A 24,161-nucleotide genomic window follows, 5' to 3' on the forward strand; every position below is an offset into this window, starting at 1 on the left:
TGTCCTTTATAACAAAAGAAACTGTACTGGAAGCGAGTCAAATCAGCCTTATGGGCTACCTTTGATTGTCTTGTTTTTTTTTAATGTTCTTCTTGATGTGAAACTTGCTCTTCATTTTGTATTCCCTTTTTTTTGTGAAGAGAGCTAGCAAGATACTGTCTTTGTTGTCCTCTTTACATATATATATATAAATATGTTATATACTTTTTATTGCAAAGGCGCTGTACAGAGCGGTTGTTATAGTTACATGAGTAAGGTAATAAGTACATTTCCTATTGAGCATTCTTACCTCCTCCTTTGTTTTTTCCCTTCCCTCCCCATCTCCCCAAGTCCTCCCCCCCTCCCCAAAGTTGTAAAGTTCGTTTTCAACATAGTGTCTTGTACATCTCATTGTTAGAATGGGTCAACCTGTATGCTTATTTCAGCAGTTTGTTATTTCCCTTCCCCTACCCAAATTAGAAAAATGTATATACACGATGCAGGACACTCGAATCAAATACAGTGAAAACAGGGGTTATACCATGGGGAAAGAACATACAAAAGAAAAAAAATTACATAGTACATTATAAATACATTAAAAACAATAGCAAGAAAGATAAAACCACTTGTGTCCTTATCTTGGGGTTCATCAGAAGACTCCACATAGAGCTCCCCTATGACCCAGCAATCCACTTTTGGGCATTTACCCAAATGATCACAAACAAGAATATACTAAAGCTACCAGCACAACTATGTTTATCGCAGCATTATTTACATAGCTAAGATATGGAACCAACCCAGATGCCCCTCAGTAGATGAATGGATCAAGAAAATGTTGTGTGTGTGTGTGTGTGTATATACATATATGCACACATATATGTATATATGTGTATATATATATATATATACACATATATATGTATTGAATTCTATGCCTCCATCAGAAAGAATGGCACTGTCCCATTTGTTAGGAAATGGAAAGACTTGGAAAAAATTATATTAAGTGAAGTAAGCCAGGCCCAAATAAACATAGGTCCCATGGTTTCCCTTATTTGCAATAACTAGTATATGTCTAGGACAAGCAGAAAAGGTCAAAAGCTATGTACATCTGTTTTCCTCTTGTTTAGCTTCCAGTCATATATTTTGCTGGGAATCTCACAGAAGTGAGGCTCTGTTCTTATTAGTGTGATTATTTAATTTAATAAACTTAAGCCTAGAGTTACAAAGAGTATTATCTCTGAGCTTTATTCTCAGGTTAAAAGTATACTATAAAGTTGTCTTATAAAGAAATGCTAGTGCAATTACAAATTTGTAAATTCAAGTATATCATAACTAGTTGCTTATATTCTATTCAGTAACGGTTTTTTTTTTCTCCACTGTGTTTATCAAGTTTGCTCTTCCTGGATAGGTATAAGAATCCTTTGTGAATGTTTGCATCTGACTAGAAAGATAGTTGATCACCTTGTCTTATAAACTTTAAAAAGACAAAAAAAACCTCACCACTTAGTGTGCACTAAATATTCTTTCCATATCAAAAAGGCCAGTACAAACTAAATTTGAAATACACCTTTCATAATTAAATCTCTGTAGCTGCCCCCCCCCCCCCCCATTACAAAGTGCTTGTGAACAATTGCAGTACTTGGAACCACTTGCAATGCACTGTTTCTCATATTATACTTTGATAGTCCAAAGAAGTTCTTTCCTTCTTAAACACAAACTGTGACAATATAGCTTTGATTAATTTGCTGTCTTTGCATTTTCTTCCCTTATCTAGCCAATCAAAAATCCCCCAACAGGGAAGAAATATGTTAGATGCCCTTGTAATTGTCTCCTCATTTGTAAGGACACATCGCGGCGAATAGGATGTCCAAGACCTAACTGGTAAGAGATAAAGATTCATTCATCCATTCATTCCTCTATTCAAAAAGTGTCATTATGTTCCAGGCTTAGTTTTACTCAAACTTTGTTCTCAAAATTGATTATAGCACCTAGATTGTGATTGTTGTTACTAAAGCAATGACATGCTTAGATATTTGTGGTCATTTGTAGGATATAATATTTTCAAATGAGCAATGGATGCTTTATCTTTGAAAGTATTTAATGAATGATGGTAAACTAGTGACTCATTGAACCTATTTTAAAATCACAAGTTATTTTACCTTTCAAATCTTGATTTTAATCCAGAAATGTTTTAGTTCTCATTATATATCTCCTTGTATTCTACAGTAGTCTCTGCTGAATGTAATGTATGTAATAATTGTTTGCTATTATGGAAAATACCATTATGGATGTACTTAGATATAAGTAAAAGCCCTTAATTGTGGTTTTTGTTACCTTTTATCTGGCCTTTTGACCGGTACATGAACCATTCAAGACATATTGGTGATAGACTTAAAAATAAAAAGGCAAACTGGCTCCCATTTTTTCTATATTTCCATTTTTTTAAAGAAGCATTAAAAAATTCTGGACTTCTCAGAGAAATTTGTTTTCACCATTTTGGTACCTTTGGGACACATACTTTTATTAATGTAGAATTTTTTTTGCTTATTCAGTCTTCTAAACTTAAGTTGTCTTTTTAGAGAAAAAAATGAATGAAAATTGTTTGATTTGAACTTGTAAAAACATGCATACGGCAGATAAGTGTTTCCCAATGTCATTGATTAGGACCCATTCCATATTATCATGTTTAACTCTATCCCAAGTGTATAAAGACTATTTTTTGCTTTTTATTATTAAATTTTTTATTGTAAAAATCTTGTACAGAAAGCTACAATTACATGAGTAATGAGTACATTTCATAGTGAGCGCTGTTACCTCCTTCTTTATTTTCCCCCTGCCATCACTTCCCTCCCCACCTCCCCAACTCCTCTCGCCCCTCCCACCCCAACATTGTAAGGTTTGTTTTCAATATAGTGTCCTGTACATCTTGTCGTCACAATGGGTCAGCCTGCATCCTCATTTAAGCGTTCTGCAATTCCCTTCCCCTCCGCAAATTACAAAAATATATATACAAGGTGCAGAGCACCAGCATCAATCCAGTGAAAACAGGGGTTATACCATGGGGGAAGAACATACAATAGAAACAAAAGAATCACACTAGCAAGAAAGGGAAAAAGAAAAAAAAAAACAACAAAAAACCTCTTATGTCCCTGTCTTGGGGTACATTTTGCTTATAACATTATCTCATTTGGTTGTATGTACATAGCCTTTGATCTACTCTGCTTTTCCTAGACATGTACGAGTCACTGCAAACAAGGGAAACCATGGGACCTATGTTTCTTTGGGCCTAGCTTACTTCACTTAATATGATTTTTTCCAAGTCTTTACATTTCCTAACAAAAGAGGCAATGTCATTTTTTCTGACGGAGGCATAGAATTCCATTGTATATATGTACCACATTTTCTTGATCCATTCATCTACTGAGGGGCGTCTGGGTTGGTTCCATATCTTAGCTATGGTAAATAATGCTGCAATAAACATAGTTGGGCTGGTAGCTTTAGTGTGGTCTTGTTTGTGATCATTTGGGTAAATGCCCAAAAGTGGGATTGTTGGGTCATAAGGGAGCTCTATGTGAGTCTTTTGAGGAACCTCCATACTGTTTTCCAGAGTGGTTGAACAAGTTTACACTCCCACGAACAATGCAGTAGGGTTCCTTTCTGGCCACATCCCCTCCAGCATCTGTTACTAGATTTCTTGATTATAGCCGTTCTAGCTGGGGTGAGGTGGAATCTCAATGTTGTTTTGATTTGCATTTCTTTTATGGCTAGAGAGGTTGAGCATTTCTTTATGTGTCTTTAGCCCATTTGTTAATCGGGCAGTTGTTTCTTTGAGGACTTTTTGCTGGGAGATTCAGTTTTTTGAGTTCTAAGTATATTTTAGATACGAGACCATTGTCCATTGTATGGCTAGTGAAGATCTTCTCCCATTCCATGGGCTTTCTGTTGATCTTGCTAGCTATGTCCTTTGCATTGCAGAAGCTCTGCAGTTTCATGCAATCCCACTTGTCCAACTTTTCTTTGATTTGTTGTGCTTCTGGGTCTCTATTAAGAAAATTTCGACCTGTGCCAAGAAGCCCTAGAGTTTCTCCTATTCCTTTCTGTAATGTTTTCATGCAGTCTGCTTTTATTTCGAGGTCTTTGATTCATTTGGAGTTGATTATGGTGCAGGGTGATATATATGGATCTAGCTTTAGTTTTCTACAAGTGTTTAACCAATTTTGCCAGCACCATTCTATTTCTTTAGCTCCCTTATCAAAGATTAGGTGGCTATAGGTCTGTGGGTTAATTTCTTGGTCTTCAGTCTATTCCATTGGTCCTCAGGTCATTTCTTGTGCCAGTATCAAGCCATTTTGTTTACTATGGTTTGTAGTAGAGTTTGAAGTTTGGAATCGATATTCCTCCAGTGCTGTTCTACTAAGGATTATTTTTGTCATTCAGGGTCCTTTATTGTTCAATATGCATTTTTGGATTGCTTCTTCTATTTCATTGAAGAATGAGGTTAGAATGTTGATAGGTATCACATTGTATTTGTAGATAGCCTTTGGCATTATTGCCATTTTCATGGTTAATCCTCCCAATCCAGGAGCATGGGAAGTTTTCCCACTTGCTTAGTTCTCCTTTAATTTCCTTTTTCAGGTTTTTAAAGTTTTTGTCATACAGGTCCTTCACCTATTTTGTTAACTCCTAAGTATTTTATTTTTTCTGGGGCTATTACAAAAGGGGTTGCTTTCCTAATTTCAGCCGCGCTCATCTCATTATTGGCATATAGGAAAGCCATTGATTTCTGAGGGTTAATTTTGTACCTTGCTACTTTGCCAAAATTTCTTATCAGCTCAAGTATCTTGGGAGTGGAGTCCATGGGGTTCTTTAAATACAAGATTATGTCATCTGCAAAGAGGGAGAGTTTTACTTCATCCTTCCCTATTTGGATCCCCTTTATGTCTGCATCTTGTCTTATTGCTGTAGCGAGGCATTCTAATACCAGGTTGAAGAAGAGTGGGGAGGGTGGACATACTTGTCTTGTTCCTGAATTTAGAGGAAATGGCTTTAACTTTTTTTTTGGGGGGGGTCCAGTTGTGGGGCCTGAACTCTGGGCCAGGGCGCTGTCCCTCAGCTCTTCAGCTCAAGGCTAGCGCTCTACCACTTGAGCCACAGCGCCACTTCCTGCTTTTTTCTTTTTGCTTCTGTGGTGCTGAGGAATCAAACCCAGGGCCTCGAGCATGCAAGGCAAGTGCTCTACCACTGAGCCACCTTCCCAGCCCGGCTTTAACTTTTTGCCATTAAGTATAATGCTGGCTGTAGGTTTGTCATATTTAGCCTTTATTATATTGAGGAATGTTTCATGGATTCCTAGTTTTTCCAGAAACTTCATCATAAAGGGGTGTTAGATCTTGTCAAATGCTTTTTCTGCATCTATGTAGTTCTTATCCTTGTTCTTGTTGATGTGGTGAAATATATTGTTTTGCATATATTGAACCAGCTTTGCATCCCTGAAATGAATCCTGTTTGATCGTGATGTATGATTCTTTTGATGGGTTCTTGAAGTCGACTGGCTAAGATTTTGTTGAGAAGTTTTGCGTTGATATTCATCAAAGAAATGGGTCTATAGTTCTCTCTCTTTGATGAGTCCCTGCCTGGTTTATTTTTCGCTTTTGAGAGTCAGACTATTGATATTTTCTGTGATTTGGGATCCAAGGCTTGAGAATAATTTAATTTAAAAATCAAGCGTTAATAGTTTCATAGACACACTCCATGTTTTTGGCCATGTATTGCAGGTTTTGCCCTCAGTCCATTTTCTTTTTCTTTTCACAGTAGACGCATAATTAACCTTGGCCCAGTAATGCTTATTTCTGAAGAACAACCAGCTCAACCTGCATTGCCAATCCAACCGGAAGGTACAAGAGTTGTATGTGGGCATTGTGGAAACACGTTCCTGGTAAGTAACTGGATATTTGTCATAGAACAACTCATAACTATCTAGTAGATTTGATAGTTGCTAACTGTCTTAATATTTTGTCAAATGTACATCAAATCACAAGTTAAAATACATCCTTGTCTACTTAGGAAGGCAATTAACCAAAGATACAGTTATGACCTAAAGCTAGGGCATACAGTATCTTCTGTGAATTTGACAAGTCATAAAGCCTCTAATTGGTCCAATTGAGAAAAGGAGCCACCTAGGTATGATAAGAGTTTAGCTATGATATCTTGACTTGGTGACTAAATAAATCTTTTTTGTTTTGATCTGGTTGTGGGGCCTGAACTCTGGGCCTGGGCGCTGTCCTTCAGCTCTTCAACTCAAGGCTAGCATACTACCACTTGAGCCACAGTGCCACTTCTGTTTTTTTTTCTGCTTATGTGGTGCCGAGGAATTGAACTCAGGGCCTCATGCATGCTAGGTAAGCGCTCTACCACTGAGCCACCTTCCCAGCCCCTAAATAAATGTTACTCTTCTCACCTTCTTAGTAACAAAATACACATGCTAAGGCCTGTTTCATGGTTTTGGAATTCCAGAACATTTCTTACTATTAATTTATCAAAAATTTTCTGCTTTATACTTAGAGAAATGGAAATTAACTCTTTCACATGATATACAAACCATCAAGTAATGAGAAAGTCTAAGGGATTTGTTATGAGTAAAAGCAATTTGATGTGATTGCTGTCATGAAGGACTGAATGAGCTTAAGAAAGTATGTGGGATTTGCTTCTTGTCCATCTCTTTTTTCTTTTTTGCCAGTCCTGGGTTTTGAACTCAGGGCCCGAGCACTGTCCCTGAGCTTCTTTTGCTCTAGGTTAGCACTCTACCACTTGAGAAACAGCGGTACTTCTGGCTTTTTCTATTGATGTGGTACTGAAGAATTGAACCCAGGGCTTCATGCATGGAAGGCAAGAACTCTATCACTAAGTCACATTCCCAGCCTTTTTGTTTTACTTTTATTAAAGTAATTTATATGGACAATTGTCAATGTCAAATAAAACTACAGTATCCTCATCTATCTGACCCCCAAATATCATCCCCCAAATACTCTGAATTCTTCTAGGTGCTCTCCTTACTTACAAGTTCACTTACAAGTGCAAGTTCACTTACCTCACTTCTTTTTGATGAAGTAGTTTTGAACATTACTAAATTATGTTACAAGCTGAGGATTTATCATTCAAATGAACAACCCACTTATATTCCTTTTCCTAATCCTGATTCCATATTCTCAGTAGGGTTATAATATTAGTGTTTACATGTTTTTGTTTTCCTTCTTTAATGATGAGGTGAATTACATTCACAACTGAGCCAATAGATGTACTACATTTCTGTATGGCTTTTGACATTTTCTTGGATTTAAAAATATAGGTCATCAGTTCTTCCCATACTCTTTTATAGAACTGTCAAGTTTCTGACAGTGTATTTGTATACATGAGAACTAAATATAGTATCCTCTAATAAAATATATTGATCTAAGATAAATATATATTAAAGAATTTTTAAACAAATTGTATTTAGAAAGAGATGCCATTGAAAAATCTTCAAAATAGGGTTTTTTTCCTCTCCTTACTCAGATCTCCTTCCACAATGACTTTGCATTCTGGCTTATTACAGTTGTATAACAAATCTTCACCATGGATTATCTTTGTAGCCACACTATGTGGGCTGATTTGTTTCACAAGATACATTGAATTTGTACCAGGTACTGGGCTATTCCTAGGTGCCAAGGAATCTGTGGTAAACAAGAAGCAGAGTCTCTATTTTTATAGAGTTTTCTAATCTAATAGTAGGGAAAGACAAAATAGAAATTATGTTATGTTTTTCACATAGACAGGGATGAGTAAATTTTCATTGTGTATATATATCACATTTTCCTGATTCACTCATCCATTGAGTGGCATCGGGCCAGTTACTATTGGCTATGGTGAATAGTGCTGTAATAAACATGGTTGTGGTTTTTAGAGGATTTAATTTTTTAAGTTCTCTCTATATTCTGGATACTTATCCATTAGAAAGGATGATATTGTACCATTTGTAATGAAATGGAAAGAAAGACTTGGAAAACATTAAATTAAGTGAAGTAAGCCAAGCCCACAATGACAAAGGATCCATTTTATGTATATATATAAAATCTAGCTAGATATAGGTTACAAACTCATAAATATATTAGGCAGTATGCAAGTGTATACAAATGTATTAACCAAAATATGGTAGATTCAAGGGAGATCTCAAATAGTGTAATTCCTTGGAAAGCCCCAAAATCAAAGTTCAGCAAAATGAAATACCAGGAAGCAGGTAATTGGAAGGAGTAGGGCATGGTAGATAATGAAGAGAAGACAAAGGGGAAATTACAAACAAGAATCCAATGTGTAGCCTACAAAATTAAGAGGAGAGGGAAGGACTAGATAAGGGAGAATGTGATGATCAAAATATGTAAGAATGTGATGATCAAGATATATCATATGCCTTGTTAAATGGTAACTCCTTTGTACAACGACTTCAATATAAAAATAGATAAAACTATAGATGCATGCACATGCGTGTGTGCGCAGGCGAGCGCACACACACACACACACACACACACACAAATACCTATATAAAGGAAGTGTTGTTCTCTTAGGAGTAAAGAAAGCTGTAGGAGAGCTTATTCGTAGTTGAATATAAACTAAAGTCATATGTATAGAATGGACTGCTTAGGGGCAAAACTCAAGAGGCACAAGCCCAGATGTTTAGTATAAAGAACTTGAGAGACAGAAAACTGAGTGTACTGTGAATTCATAGAAAAGAGAGAAGTAAAGGAAAATCAAAGACAACTGTTACAGAGATTTATATTTAAGTTTTTAAATGATCTGGCAGTGAATTCAAGAGACTAATTGAAAGAGAGTTCAAATGTGTGGTTGTGGGGGGAGGGACATGGTGTTTGTAATTAAAAATATATAATTCATGTATTTAGAAAATCCCTCTCCATGCCCCTGCACTGAAGAAAATTGCAAATCTGAACACTAGAGACTTAACTTTTGAAACTAGATCTTACTTAATATGCAGGGCAAAAATGGACTGATATTACCATCTCTGTATTCTGTTGACAGTAATTATGGTTCAAAACTTTAATTCTTTAGCCAGAAAGAGTATTTTCAAGTATAGAATTCAAAGGTGATATAAAAGTTTCTGAAAAGCACTTTTTGTTGATTCAGAGAACATAGTAAATACCTGGTGGGAATTGTTGTTGAGAATTTCAGATTAATGAGAGAAGCTCAGTGGGATGTGAGCTCAGTAATGACTTTTTTCTGTTACCTTCTACTTCTGGGAGCTAAAGGCAGAACACTTGGCCTAGCATGCACAAAGTACAATGGAGATTGAACCTAGTGTGTGGAATACGTTAATTAGGTGCCACAGCTCTAACTTATAAACCTATTTTTTAAATAAGTTTTTTTTATTGTGAAAATACTGTACAGAGGGGTTACTGTTACATGAGCAAGATAATGAGTACATTTCTTATCAAGCATTGTTGCCTCTTCCTTTGTTTTTCCCCTACCATCCCTTCCCCACCCCCACGCCTAAATTGTAAAGTTCCTTTTCCAATATAGTGTCTTGTACCTCTCTTTGTTACAGTGGGTCAACCTGTATCTCTATTTAAACATTTTGATTTTTTCCCTTCTCCTCCCCAAATTATACCAACATTAAATACAGTGAAAAAAGGGGTTATACTGTGGGGGGAGGAACATACAAAGCAACAAAAAAATCACATGGTACCTTATAAATATGTTAGAAACAAGAGCAAGAAAGAAAAAAAACCACTTGTGTCCTTATCTTGGGGTTCATTTCACTTATCATCTTATCTGACCTTTTCTGCTTGTCTCAGACATATACTAGTTATTGCAAATAAGGGAAACCACGGGACCTATCTTTCTTTGGGCCTGGCTTACTTCACTTAATATAATTTTTTCTCAAGTCTTTCCATTTCCTAACAATTGTGGTGATGTCATTCTTTCTGATGGAGACGTAGAATTCCATTGTGTATATATATATATACACACACATATATACACATGTGTATGTGTATATATGTGTGTATATATATATACATATATATGTGTATATATGTATATATATATAGATATATATACACTACACCCCCAAATAAACAAACTCAGAGATGAGAATGGAAACATCACTACAGAAACAATCAAGATTCAGAACATTACAAGGGAATACTTCACAAATCTTTATGCTAATAAGTTTGAGAATCTGGAAGAAATGGACAATTTCCTAGCAAATATCGACATGCCAAAACTAAACCAAGATGAGTTTAACCAACTTAACAGACCCATATCAAGCATTGAAATAGAAACAGCAATATATTTTTAAACAGCAATATGTTTTTAAAATATATTTTATGGAGATTTAATTTAAATGTATAAGAATCGTCCACTTCAAGAACTTTAGTCTACTATCTGTAAGCCATGTCAAGTATTTTAATAACATTCCTGTGAGGAAAGCAGAACATTGTATTTGTCTACATTTACATGGAAGAAACCTTTAAAAAGAACATTGTCCCATAAGTGTCATCTGTTTTGGTAAGATCCTGTAAGCATGTTCATACAAGAAGTGGTTTCTTGATTTTAGTTCTGCCTCTATCTCATTTGTTTAGTTTATGTACTTTGTGGCTCCTGGCTCCTCACACAAGTAGAATAGGACAATAGCTTTATGGTAGGTAAATCAGAATATTCAAGTATTCAAAAGACTGGTCCTCATTTCAAGGGAAGACAACTTTGAAGGGAAATGAAATATCCTAGATGTGAACTAAAACGTGCAGAGGAAAAAGAGGAACGTAAATATTACGATATTGCATTCCATTTTTGTGGCAAAGCAAATCTAGATTGCATCAGAGCCTTGGAAAAGTCGTGGGAACTATTTCAGAGGGAGATCCCAAACTGTATTTCAAGGGAAGGTGAGAAAGGTGGAGCAAAAAACTCCTACAATCCTGAGGAAGCAATTGCTTCTACTGTCAACTCCCATGTCATTTAAACTAAAGAAATATTTTTATCAGATTGGAGAGTTTTGTTTTTTTTTTTTTAGTTTTCAATCCCTCTCTTCATTTATTTTTCAGTGGATGGAACTGAGGTTCAACACTCTGGCAAAATGCCCACACTGCAAAAAAATGTAAGTTGACAATATGATTGAGAAGTTCTTCAGAATTCCTACTTAAGTAGATTTTCACTTTAAGAAAAGTTGTGAAATGAATGAACCATTTGTATGTTTATTTGAGGTTAAAATATAATTGAACTAACTAGTATATTTCATTTTGAAAGTAAAATATTTAGGCTTGATTTCATCATTCTCAAAAGGAAAGTGAATTTTATTTTATTTTGAACCAGTATTAGGACTTTAACTCAGGGCCTTCACCTCTCAATTTTTTTCACTTATGGCTGGTACTCAACCACTTAAGTCACATCTTCAGTTCAACTTTTTTTGTGTGGATAATTGGAGATAAGAGTCTTGCATATTTTTTGTATCTAGGCTGAGTTTGAGCTCAATCTTCAGATCTCAGCTTCCTGAGTAGCTAGTATTACAATTATTTTGAAGCTAGCCCAGGCAAGCAAAGCTGTAAGACTCTTATCGTCAATTAATCAGTGAAAAACTATGAGTGGAGATGAGGTTCAAGTGGTAGAGTGCCAGTAGTGAGTAAAAGCCTAAGACCCAGAGTTTAAGCCCAAGTACTGGCACTAAAAAAATAAACAGCAATTACTTGTTGAGGATTTTTAAATGTCTTGAGGGGTCTGATCTTTTTCAAATAGTCAAAACTTGGTATTTGTAAAATGGGTTGCAATCCAGGAGAAAACTTAAAATTTCTTAGCATCCACAGTTATTATTAGTTTTTTTCATCTGTGTGATTATTACCATGGGAGTTTATATAATTATTTGTCTTATCTTAACTATACAAGATGATTTGGTAAGGTAAGTCATCTTATATCTATGAGTCAACTGATCTCTATTTCTATTTATCTCCATTTTTTGTCTAAGAAAAATAACAGCTATATGAAAATGGGAAATAACATTTTTTTATTGAGTCTGTACTGGATTTTCTCAAGATCAGCCAAGATTCCTTTTCTAGGAGGCATACTGTAATCCCTATATTGTGGTACCCAGAGACAGGATTTTTTTTTTAAATTTTAAGACAGAGTACAAAGCAAAATCAGAAGAGAGAAAAAGCAAATGATCAAAAACTGGTGGAGACCACATAGATATAAGCTGCCAAAAGGTCCTTTCCCACTGGACTCCTTCAGCGATGAACTGTTATCTTATTATGCAATATCTTGTCTACAAGGGAATCTCTTGTTAGGCATTTGATGCCCAAAGCTCTCACTGGGGCTGTTTGTGCCTCGCACAACCCAAAGTTTGAATATTCAGAGGGAATGAATGTGCAAGCCATATTGTTTATTGTGTAGAACACATTTGAAAATACAGTAGGTTTTTAAAACCTCACTGTATGAGATTGTAAATTTTCTGAAAAGAGTGTAAATCTTCTAAGAAAAAAAAATGGTTACCTAGATAATTTTGATATAAATTGTTTGGATAAAACTACCAAAATACTTACAGATATTCCTCTAAAATTGTAAAAGAAATATACCCTCTGTGTCTTTTCTAGAAAGGTAAAAAAGAAGACCAAGATTGAAGATTAGTAAGTCAGGTTTCTTTTTGGAGAGTGCTGGGGTTGAATCCAGGGCCTTCTGGATGTTAACCTTACTTATACAGAGTAATCCATGCTTTGTCCATTAGGGAATGAGTGTGCTAAGTCTCTTAAAATCTAAGTTTCTTATATATAAGACAAAGGGTACAGAAATCAAAAGCAGCAGAATTAACCAAAGGAAAAAGGAAAGAAGAAAAAAATAAAAAGAACTAAGGACAGTATAATTAGAAAAAATACACTTACTTCCATTTCTTGGAGTTCATTTTGATAGGCATCATTTTATTTCATTTTATGCATATAGCTATTGAGCCCTTGCAATCCTCTCCTAAGAATATCCTCCTTTTTTCTTACTGCATGAATGTTTAGATTGTGATTTAATCAGGTCCAGGTGGTTAATTGCATATAAGTTTATCTGATTTGGGGAGGGGAAGGGAAAGCACAGAAACGGTGGAACAAAGGGTGAACCCTTAAGCAGTGATACCCATTAGACACTATGTTGGAAATGAACTATACAACATTGAAGTGAGGGAAATCAGGAAGAAAAAAACTGGGAGAGAATGAGGGAGAGGATGACACTGTTCAAAAGGAAATGTACATATTACCTCAGTCATGCAACTCTAACCCCTGTGTATAACACTTTTACAATAAAATTAAATTCCAACTTTGGGACAGCTTCTCAACCTGGCTTTCTAAAAATGGCACACTCAAGCCTGTGAAGATTGCTTCTTCCCATAGCATCTATTTTCATAACGAACTTTAATTAAAAATTATTCTCCACCAACATGTGTGAATTACAGTATCAGCAAAGGCAACTCAACTGGAATATTTTGACAGTTTTTTTAGAATTGAAAATATAGGATCATATTTTAGTTTGTGTAACCTTTAGTATGAAATAATTATTTTTTACCTATTTTGAAAAATCCCAAAGCAGAAAAATCCCAAAAATGATTTCTAGAAGAAATTAAAGTGTCTAAAAAGTGAGAATGTGTTGTGTGCATATCTCCACTTATCTCTGCTAAACCAGAGTCTCACTAAATATAGTCCAGTTAGAGTAACTTTTTTAAAGCATATTTTAGCTTTAAAAAAGGTTTTTTAAATTTGTGAAATCAATCTTCCAAGTTCTTTACTGAATCCAGTAGATATTTGCATATGGAAAAGCAAAGTGGATGATCCCAAATAAGTACACAGAAAAATATGCGTTTGAAGAATGCATATGTAAATGACATGTATTTCTGTATATTATTTTTAGAAAAAGAGTAGCTTCACTAAAGGCATCAACTTGGATAAATATTATAGCAAACAAAAAAGAGAGACTTGTGATTAGCAGATAGGATGCCAGGCATAGCTCCTTTATACACACGTATACACTACAGACAAACTTCGTAGGAATCTTGCAATGCAGGGATTATTATCCTCATTTTACAGATGGGGAACTGTTCAGCGGTTAAGAATTTTGCTCAAGAAACTTCTAGTTATTTTAGAACAATGACAATATTTTTGGCCAGAATAAAGAAGTATTGAATGTCTAGACATTCTCTGATCACAAGACAGTGTATTAATATAGAGGAGAATTTGTAGTGATAACTTAGGGGATTTACATAGAAATTCACATGAACTAGATATTATTGTAACCATCATTCTAAGAGGAAGGTTTGTAGATTGGAGTCACATGCTAACCATGGGAGGACCGAGAATCACTAGTCTGAGGGCTGAAACTGTTATCACATGAAACCTGTAGCGGACATCCAGATTTCTTTCCTTTTTGATTGCTTTTCAAGTAAGATCTCATATGATCTGTTAGAGTCACAGTCCAAGACAGAATTTTCTTTCTTTAAACCATAAGAATCCTAGAATTCCTTTTGAGTTTAGGTGTTACTAAGTCATTGTTAGGAAGCTACTGTGTTATATATTGATCTCACAAATGTGTCAGGAAAGCTTTCCTTAGACTGGCAGAAGCAAAGAATCATTTTTTCAGCCGGGCGCTGGTGGCTCACGCCTGTAATCCTAGCTACTCAGGAGGCTAAGATCTGAGGATCACGGTTCAAAGCCAGCCTGGGCAGGAGAGACCGTGAGACTCCTATCTCCAATAAACCACCAGAAAACCGGAAGTGGCGCTGTAGCTCAAGTGGTAGAGCGCTCACCTTGAGCTGAAGAGCTGAGGGACAGCGCCCAGGCCCAGAGTTCAAGCCCCACGACCGACCAAAAAAAAAAAAAAAAAGAATCATTTTCTCCCAATGTCTTTTCTCTACTTAGAAGGTGGTATTTTTTTAAAAATTTTATTTTATTTGAGAACATACTGTACAGAGGGGTTACAATTACATGGGCAGGATAATGCATACATTTCTTACCAAGCATTGCAGCCTCCTCCTTTGTTTACCCTTCGTGGTATTTTTTTTTAAACTGGGCAACTTCTGATCACTGTCCTACTTTTAAATAGAGCTGGAATTGTATTTCTATGCAAATACTATAATGGAGCTAAGACTAATAGATTTTATCCAAAGTAATTGTCATCAGATACAACTTCTTCACTACTGATATGTCCCCTTATGAATCATCTCCTACCATTTTAAACAATGGCAGATTTCTTCTGTCAGACATTATCCTATTATCTTGCCACTTGGTGCTCTAATTATTTAGTAAACTGGTGTTTGAAATAAAGGCAAAATCTTGCCACTTTTGTAAATGACAGACAATAGACTATCACAAAATTTTGAATGCCTTCAAGGAGATATATGTAGCATGCTGTGCTGTGAGCAGCATGAGAAAAGCTTTAAGGAGAGTGATATTGAACTAACTTATGAAAGATGAGGAGGAATTAGGTTCACTGCAAAAGGAGTTACCTATGCCTCGGTAGACAACTTGGGGTACAGATGTGTATAGACATTGTAAAATAAATTGCATTGAAGGGAGAGGGTCAGTGATTGGGCAGGGGCGGGGGAGGGGTATCTTTGATTACCTTATTTCCAAGAGTCTGTGGAAGATCTAGAAGAAATGTATCTGGTGCCTCATGCCTATAATCCTAGGTACTCAGGAGGCAGAGATCTGAGGATCAGAGTTTGAAGCCAGCTTGGGCAGAAAAATTCCTGTAAGACTTTCATCTGGAAAAAAAAGCTGGAAGTGGTGCTGTGGCTCAAGTGGTAGAGCACTAGCCTTGGGCACAAGAGGTTCTAGGTTAGTGCCCAGGTCTAGCAAAAAAGAAAGAACGAAAGAATGAGAGAAAGAGAAAGAAAGAAGGAAGAGAGAGAGAAATCGAGAGAGAGAAAGAGAAAGAACAAAAGAAAGAAGTATCTGGCAGAGGATAATATTCATTTTGCACATGGTTGAGATAAAGAGAACTGTAGGTTTGTTAGATTAATTGAGTCTTCATCTTATCAGTCTGCTTTTCAAATAACCAATCTTGGATCAATGTAGGCATGGTCTTCTCTTTTCCTTTACCAGAATAATCAAAACCTGAAAATTTTGGTATCGTTTAGGTATTTAAAAAGGTACACCTTTACACTTTTGCTACAGCTTTGCTCTAAACACCTTCTAAAACTGCTCACTTAACTCCTTTTATCACTCTCCAAAACAACAATCTCTAGATACTTATTTCTGTTAAAACACCTGCCTCCCAAATCCCCTAACTCTCCCAGGCTCTGTGAGAGTTTATTCCCAATCCCCTAACGATGATTGGGCTATGAATTCCTGTAGGTTCACACTTCCTGTCTCTGTGCCTACTTCCCTTTTGCTTCTCATAAGTAAGCAGATGTCTTCAAGTTGTATGCCTTCATTTGATCATGATTCTGTACTCTCTCTGGAACAAAGCACAATTAACTATCAATCCCCACTATGTCACTGAATTTGCTCTGAAGAAGTTTATATCCCAATTGCAAATTCAAATAGATTAGTCTTTATCCTGCTTTTTTTCCCTCTAAGCAATTGGTTATGTTGATCATCCTGATTGTTTTTTTCCTTAAAATTTGTTTTTTCCTTGCTTTTTAGGTACTGCTTTCTCCTGAGCTTTTCCCATATCTCAGAACAATCCTCTGTGTTATTGCCTTTGTTGGTCTCATTTCCTTTACTGTCCATAGTTTGAGAGTTAACTACCTAATGTCTGAATTTCTCATATGCCACTATCATCTATTTATCAAAACCACCTCCAATCTCTCTTTGGAACTTAAAATATCGATATACAGTCTCTGTTGGTTACCTCACACATCACCATTTTAACCTAGCATCTCATTGGCATCTCAAACACACCATGAATAATTTCCTACCCTATTCTGCAAACTAAGTTTCCTATGTGTTAGTGAATATACCAGCCAAAGTTATCTGTTTACTCAGGTGATAACAGAAATCATTTCTTTCTTCCCCATATCTAGATGCTAATATCTTATCAGTTCAGCTTCTCCTTTATTTGTTGGTATATTGTTTTGAGGAAAAAACTTCTTTTTCCCTTTGGGCAGTAATGTACTGTGTGTTCTACTATACACCCAATGCCTAAAGTCCGGAATTAAACTTCAAACTTCTTAGCAATGTAGATAAAATCTGCCAGGCTTATGTCTTTACTGGGCTTTTCTAGAGATGTTTTTCTTCCATATTTACACAACATAACCTCCTGTGTCCCAGACTCAACAGTCTTCTACCTCCATTGAGTATTATATGGTATCTTGTTTCTGTCACTCAGTTTTTTTTTTGCCTTCAGAGATCTCTTTATTAGGAGAGTAGTATTATCCTGCAAGACCTGCAGTTCCTGGTTAGTCTCTTCCTATTCTTGCCTAAGTGTAAAACATTATTTAACTTCACCATTTAGCTGAAATATCTCTTGCTTTTACTGTTCATCTGAAGAAACCTTTCCTGACAGGATTGCTTCTTGAATAAAATTCTTTTCATATCTCAACAATATGACTATTATCAGCTAAGATTATTCACTCCTCCTCCTATTCACGTCTTAACCTTGCCCTAAAATCCCACTGTATTCATCCATTTGCTTTTAATGTAGTCAAATATTGTGTGCTTGCAGTTTGCAGGAGTAGGATGCCTATGCAGGAGGTGGAGGCAGAATGGCAAGTAGAAAGGGCAAAAGTACAAAGACTGTAGGGCATATCAAGCAAGTAGCTCTGGGTTCAATCTACAGTATTGATGGGAGAGAGGAATCTAAGATCAGGAATCGAAAATCATTTCTAGTGATAGCTCAAGTGGTAGGGCACTTGTCTATCAAACAAGGAGGTGTGTCTTCCATCTCCAGTATTGAAGAGGGAGAAGGACAAAGAGAGGGATGGGGGAGGAAAGGAGCTAAGAATGGAAATCCAAGATCAAGCTGACATCTAGTGATCTTTTGTTTGATTTTTAATTTGGGTCATAGTTGATGCTCTATTACTTGAGCCAAGCCTCCAGTCTGACATTTGGTTGGTTAATAGGAAATGGAGTCTTGAAAACTTTTTTGGCTTTAAACTTGATCCTATGATCTCAGCCTCTGGAGTAGCTAGAATTACAGATGTGAACTACCAGTTCCTGGCTCTGATGATGCTCTTCTTTGTTGCTGTAATAGATTTTGCAGTATATAGCTACCCAGCTAGAGACATTTCCTAGCATTCCTTGCAGGGGGTGTGGCCATGTGTTTAGGTTATAGACAATTGAATGTGAACAAAAAATATTAAGTATAACTTCCTTCCAGTCTCTAATGGAGAATTGCTTGATTTTTTTACTCTTTCCTCTTCTAATTTCCTGGAATAGGCAAGTATGGCAGAACCTTGTTTCTGTGTTGAGTCAGACAATGCTGGTATATCACAGAACTGAGATGTTTATCAACTCTAGGCTGCAAAATTTATGTTTGTATTTTATATGCTAGGGAAACAAATTATAGTTCAGACTTCTCTATTGTAGCAAGCACTCTACTTTTCCCTCTGCATAAAAGGAACTATTACTGTTATCACTTCATCAGAAACATAAATTCTGTGCTTTTGTGCACCAAACATAAAATAAGAATGATAATTATAAGGTCGATGTTCTTATGGAGCAAGACATAAATATAAAAGACAAATGTTGATACTTTTAAAATATATTTTTATAACAGAGCTAGGAATGAATTTTCCATATAAGGTCAAAATTGAAAATCCTAAGGGAAGCAATAGGTAATTATGTCTAGATTAGAATTTCCTTTCTCTATGGTGATTTTGTTAATAAAAACTCTTCACCAAAAGATATTAAAATTATTTTTAAACCACAGACTCTAATAAGATATATGCAGAGTGCAGAGCTGTGAGGAATAGTATCTAGATTATATAAATATCACCACTTGATTATTCTATCACTTGAGCCATGTCTCCAGCCCTAATATTGCTGATTATATTGGAGATGACTTTTCTGTCTGGGTTTGCCTTGAACTTCCATCTTCTGCATCTCAGCCTTCTAAGTAGGTGGGATTATAGGAATGAGTCAACAGTACTCAGCCACATTAATTAAGTATATGATTAAACAAAAGATAGCCTAAGGCAGGGACAATAGATGTAAATGAGCATTTGATAGAAAAAGAAAAAATAGCTAGCTAGCATTTAAAAAGATGTATGTTCACCCTTGCTAGAAACCATGGCTGCACATTAAAACTTATGAAATACTATTCTCATCCATAAAATAGTTAAAAATGAGAAAGGAAGTGTCAAAATTGAGAATGTATGTGTACATATGCATAAATGGATGTGGTCTTTATTAAAATATACATATATATGGATATATACATATATGTACAACCCAGCAATTCTATTCCTAAATGTATGTTTGATAAATTCTTTCATATATTAGCAAGTGTTATTAAAAGCAACACTGTTACAATAAAATATTAAGAAAAATCTGAAGGTTTATTAACAGATAAGTAAACAATTATACTCATAAATGAAATGCAATTATGAAAATGGATAGCTAGATCTTCACATACTAATATGTACATTCTCATCTAGGGTATTGAAAAAAAGGAACAAGCCATGGCAACATACAGTCCAAACCACATCTATTAATCATTTCTTACTTTCTTTTTTCTTATGGTACTGGGATTTAAACTCACGATCTCATGCTTGCTTAATTTGCTTGCTTGATTGGGATTCTTAACATTTGAGCCATGTGTCCAGCCCTGATATTGCTGATTATATTGGAGATGGACTTTTCTGCCTGGATTTGCCTTGACCTGTCATCTTCTGGATCTCAACCTTCTGAGTGCAGGAATGAGCCACCGGTCACATTAAGTTTTACCATAGGCAAAATAATCCTGTATCTTGCTTATAGAATCATATGTAAGTTAAATATGAGAGTTTGGTATCTGTGCAATAAGACATTTGTAGGTTGTTGCTTTACCCTTTTGTTGGGATGGCACTTGGGTCATGGAGTAACAGTACTTCCTTTTTTCCTCTTGAGAGATTTCTCAGAAGTAGTAATTAAGTGTAAAAAAGGACATGCATTTGCTAAGCAAAATTCACATACTGAGATTAATGCACTCAAATTATTCTCTTGGCTCACAGAAAAGGTACTCTAATGTTCACATAGAACCTGAGACTTCTTCAATATGTGGTTCTAAAAAACTTGGTTGGTTTAGGATATAGTAGGCTACGAGAGACAGATATCTAGATAGTAATGAAAAACAATTAGCCATGAGTCAAGAATGAAACCACTAACTGGATGTATAGGGATTCAATTTAAAAGTAGTCTAGGGACACAAGAGATTTTATCTTTCTTGCTGTTCTTGTTAATGAACTTATAATGTACTATGTGATTTTTTTTGTTTCTTTGTATGTTCTTCCCTCATGGTATAACCCCTGTTGTCACTGTATTTGATTCTGGTGTCCTACATCTTGTATATACATTTTTCTAATTTGGGGAGGGGAAGGGAAATAGCAAAATGCTGAAATAAGGATACAGGATGACCCACTGTAACAACAAGATGTACAAGACACTATGTTGAAAACGAACTTTAAATTTTGCAGGGGGGAAAGAGGGAGGAGTGGGAAGGGGAAGGAGGTATTGGGGAGCAAAGGGATGGTAGGGGAAAAACAAAGGAGGGGGTAACAATGCTTGATAGGAAATGGACTCATTACCTTACTCATGTAACTATAACCCCTCTGTACAGTATCTTTACAATAAAAAATATATATTGAAAAATTTAAAAAAGTAGTCTAAGCCAAACATGACATAAAGATAATGAATTCTACATGTCCTAACAACTTCAGATAGCAACATGTAAGATGGTGATTAATGGTGGCCTCTGGGTCATCTAGATGTTGACATTGTCGTTCAAGTACTGAGGAAAATTTATGATGTATATTTGCAGTAGATTTAATGATTTAACAAAATTTGAGTGATTAAAACTAGTGCTTATGCAAAATTAGAACATCTCCAAGGAAGCACATTTATCAATTTTTTCTAGTATGTGATCCAGTCTTGTAATTTTTTTTATTTGACAAACGTTCCTTGAGATATTTTACCAAGTTAAGCATGATCTTGACACTGGCCACACGTTCTTAGTGATGTCTTTCTTTTGCATGATTTGCAGCTCTTCTGTAGGTAGTGCACTTCCTCGAAGACGCTGCTGTGCTTATATTACCATCGGAATGATCTGTATTTTCATTGGTGTCGGATTAACTGTGAGTACTACTTTACTATTAGAATTCTTCCCTCTCAACGTTACCTACTGCGGTCAGCCTGGGGACTGAGACAACATATCAGTCATTTCTGAGAAGGTTGCCTTCCTGGCATATGGGGGTCTACCACCTTAAAAACAAACACACAAACAAACAAAAACTACAGGCAGTCAGAAACCTGATTTTTTTTTGTTCATTAATGATTTAAAAATACCTTATTAGACTATTATTAGACAAAATAATGGGCTTTATTGTGTGCTGACCTGTTTTAAATGGAATTTGCCCTCCTAGATAAAAAAGTACTTGGACCTTTGTCAAAGTTATTAAAAACTTGGGAATGTGCCATTCAGTTAACAAAAGCCCATTTGTAGAGCAGAACCAACAAAATGACAAAGTCTGAAAAATCATTTTCTTTATCCACATCCCATATCAAACAGAGAATCATTACCAGTAGGAGGATGGGTTATTTTTAGGGAAGACAGAAGCTAACCACTTGGCATGAGGGTTATGCCAGACAAAGAAGGGACTGACCTTTTTGCTGCCACTTTGCTCTTCTTACTGTGTTCCCCAGTCAGTATATCTGATTCCATATTATTAACAGTGTCTCACTAGGTCACATGATATTGAGTTACATAAATTAAACGCCATTCAAAGGTAACTTATTTTAGATTGTGTGTGTGCGCTCAGCCTTCCTAGTAGTTTTGATTATAGGCATGAGCCATTGGTGCCTGGCTTTCTTAAGAATATTTTAATTTTTTGAGACAAAATTTTGTGTATCCTGCATTGACCTGTAACTCATGTTCCTTCTGCCTCAGATTTCCAAGTTTGGGACTGCAGGAGTACACTATCATGGTTGGCTCTGTGTGTATTTTGTTATATTTATTTCATAAAATTTATATTTAAGTTCAGTCAGGGTAGCTTATGCCTGTAATTCCTGCTACTTGAAGGCAGAAATAGGGAAAATGGTGGTTAGGCAAAAAGTGAACCAGATATCATCTCAACAAAAAGTTGGGTGGTGGTGGTGCCTGATACAAGTGAAGTTTAATTAAGAAAGATACAATTTAGGCCAGCTCAGAACAAAAAACATAATAACTTACCTGGAAAATAACTAAAGCAAAATAAGCTGGAGAGGTTACACCTGACTAGTAAGCTGGAGACCTGAGTTCAAACCCCAGTAGCACAAAAAACAATAGTTAATATAAGTAGTAGTAATGTCTGCAGGCATAAAATCAGGTTATAGGGATGTTGAAAGTTCAGTTTGAGGTTATGCTTCACACAAATCACACACATACAAGCCAACACAAGGTTCTCTAAGCTATATTTTCTTTAAGTTTCTAATCTTATATTTATATATATATTTTGTTGTTGTTGTTTTAGGTTGGCACCCAAGACTTTGCAAGGCGATTCCATGCAACCTATGTTTCTTGGGCAATTGCATATCTCTTAGGTTTGATCTGCCTTATCCGAGCTTGTTACTGGGGAGCCATAAGAGTCAGTTATCCAGAACACAGTTTTGCATAGGCTGGCCTCTGATTCGGTGATGGCAGGTGAGAGTGTCTCACAGTTCTTGATAAGCTACTCTGGACATGTTTAAATCATTTATCCTAATGGATTCCATCCTGGTTTATGTAAACTAGTTTCAAGACTTTGGGAGTCTTTTCTGGACAAATGCTCATTGCACTATGTTATATGCAAATTGTTTTGCTGCTAGGTTTTCAAACTCAGAAAAATAAAGCTGTGTGTTTATGTTATTTTAATCTATTAAAGATACTTTCAGATTTGTCACTAAACACCATATATTACCCCTTTGCTATGGGTCTCAGTCATTATTCCATTACTTGCCAATCTGTGACTATTACCAAGAGGTATTTATAAATGTTTCTACAATAGTTTTGCATTTATACTTATGTTTTAGTTAAGCAGTATTAACATTGCTTGCTTTTAAAACAAAGCAATATGCATTATTTTTGCCTGAACTGCTTACAGCAATTTAAACCTAAGATTATAATGACCTTATTCAGGAAAAAAAAATTGAGTGTACTTTCAAAAACTTGGCATTCTTGTCAGAGAAACATTTCTAGATACTGTATGCTCATTTTGTCTTGTTTGTAGAAAGATAAAATATTTTGGTAGTAATGTAAAATACAAGAATGAAAAATATTTATTTGCCCACAGAGATGTTGGATAAAATTTTTTTTCAAAGCTCACAGGATTTTTTTGCTTTTCATTATTTTTGTCTTTTTATTTACCAGTTAAACATCTGCTCTGGATTTATTGAGTTAATGTTAATAGGTCATATGTATTCCTTTATAGACTGGTGGAAGTATTTCACGTAACATGTTTTATAATACTTAACCACTTAAGTAAGATACATTTACTTTGGGTTTACTCCTTCGTAATTAGAGTATTTTTCTTGTTGGGATAACTGTGCACCACTTAGATGTGATGGGAGCCTAGATATTTTGCACTAGCTAAAATGTTAAAGGTTAGAATTAATCTTAACCATTTTTCTCAAGTATGACTGTTCAGATGATTACTGAATTTAGTCAAGGAAATAGATCAAAGACAAATAGCGGCATAGTTTTCTAAGAATTCTCTAAGATTATGGAATCAGCTCTTGCACTGCCCGTTTTTGCAGTTTTGAAAAAGTTGTTTAAAAAGTAATGCTCTAAAGTCTTTCATATAGAATTAGATCATGCAATGTCTAAGTAAAATAACTGTCGTTTCCAGGGATAAAACTGATATTTAAAATTATTTGTGTTCCTTACTAATATGAAAATGTACTCATCAGAGAGTTTAGAGCAAAATCCATGTAAATGTCACAGACCAAATGGTAAATGTATAAATACAGTAGCTCAGGATTATATGTAATTGGAAAACACACTAATAAAGGTTATTGTCCAAAAGT

At 35.5% G+C, this 24,161-nt stretch overlaps 1 protein-coding gene across 1 annotated transcript in view; it reads left to right on the forward strand.

Annotated features, from left to right (window-relative positions):
• The window catches only part of Pip4p2 (phosphatidylinositol-4,5-bisphosphate 4-phosphatase 2), a 51,710-nt gene extending 27,549 nt beyond the window's left edge, over positions 1-24,161 (forward strand). Inside the window, exons 3-7 of the mRNA XM_042673068.1 lie at positions 1,754-1,860; positions 5,791-5,914; positions 11,067-11,119; positions 21,166-21,256; positions 22,631-24,161. Coding sequence (XP_042529002.1) covers positions 1,754-1,860; positions 5,791-5,914; positions 11,067-11,119; positions 21,166-21,256; positions 22,631-22,774 — 519 coding nt within the window. The 3' untranslated portion in view covers positions 22,775-24,161. The remainder of the gene's footprint in view (positions 1-1,753; positions 1,861-5,790; positions 5,915-11,066; positions 11,120-21,165; positions 21,257-22,630) is intronic.

Source organism: Dipodomys spectabilis, unplaced genomic scaffold (assembly GCF_019054845.1).
Source record: "Dipodomys spectabilis isolate Male_0828 unplaced genomic scaffold, ASM1905484v1 ptg000783l, whole genome shotgun sequence".
NCBI lineage: Eukaryota > Metazoa > Chordata > Mammalia > Rodentia > Heteromyidae > Dipodomys > Dipodomys spectabilis.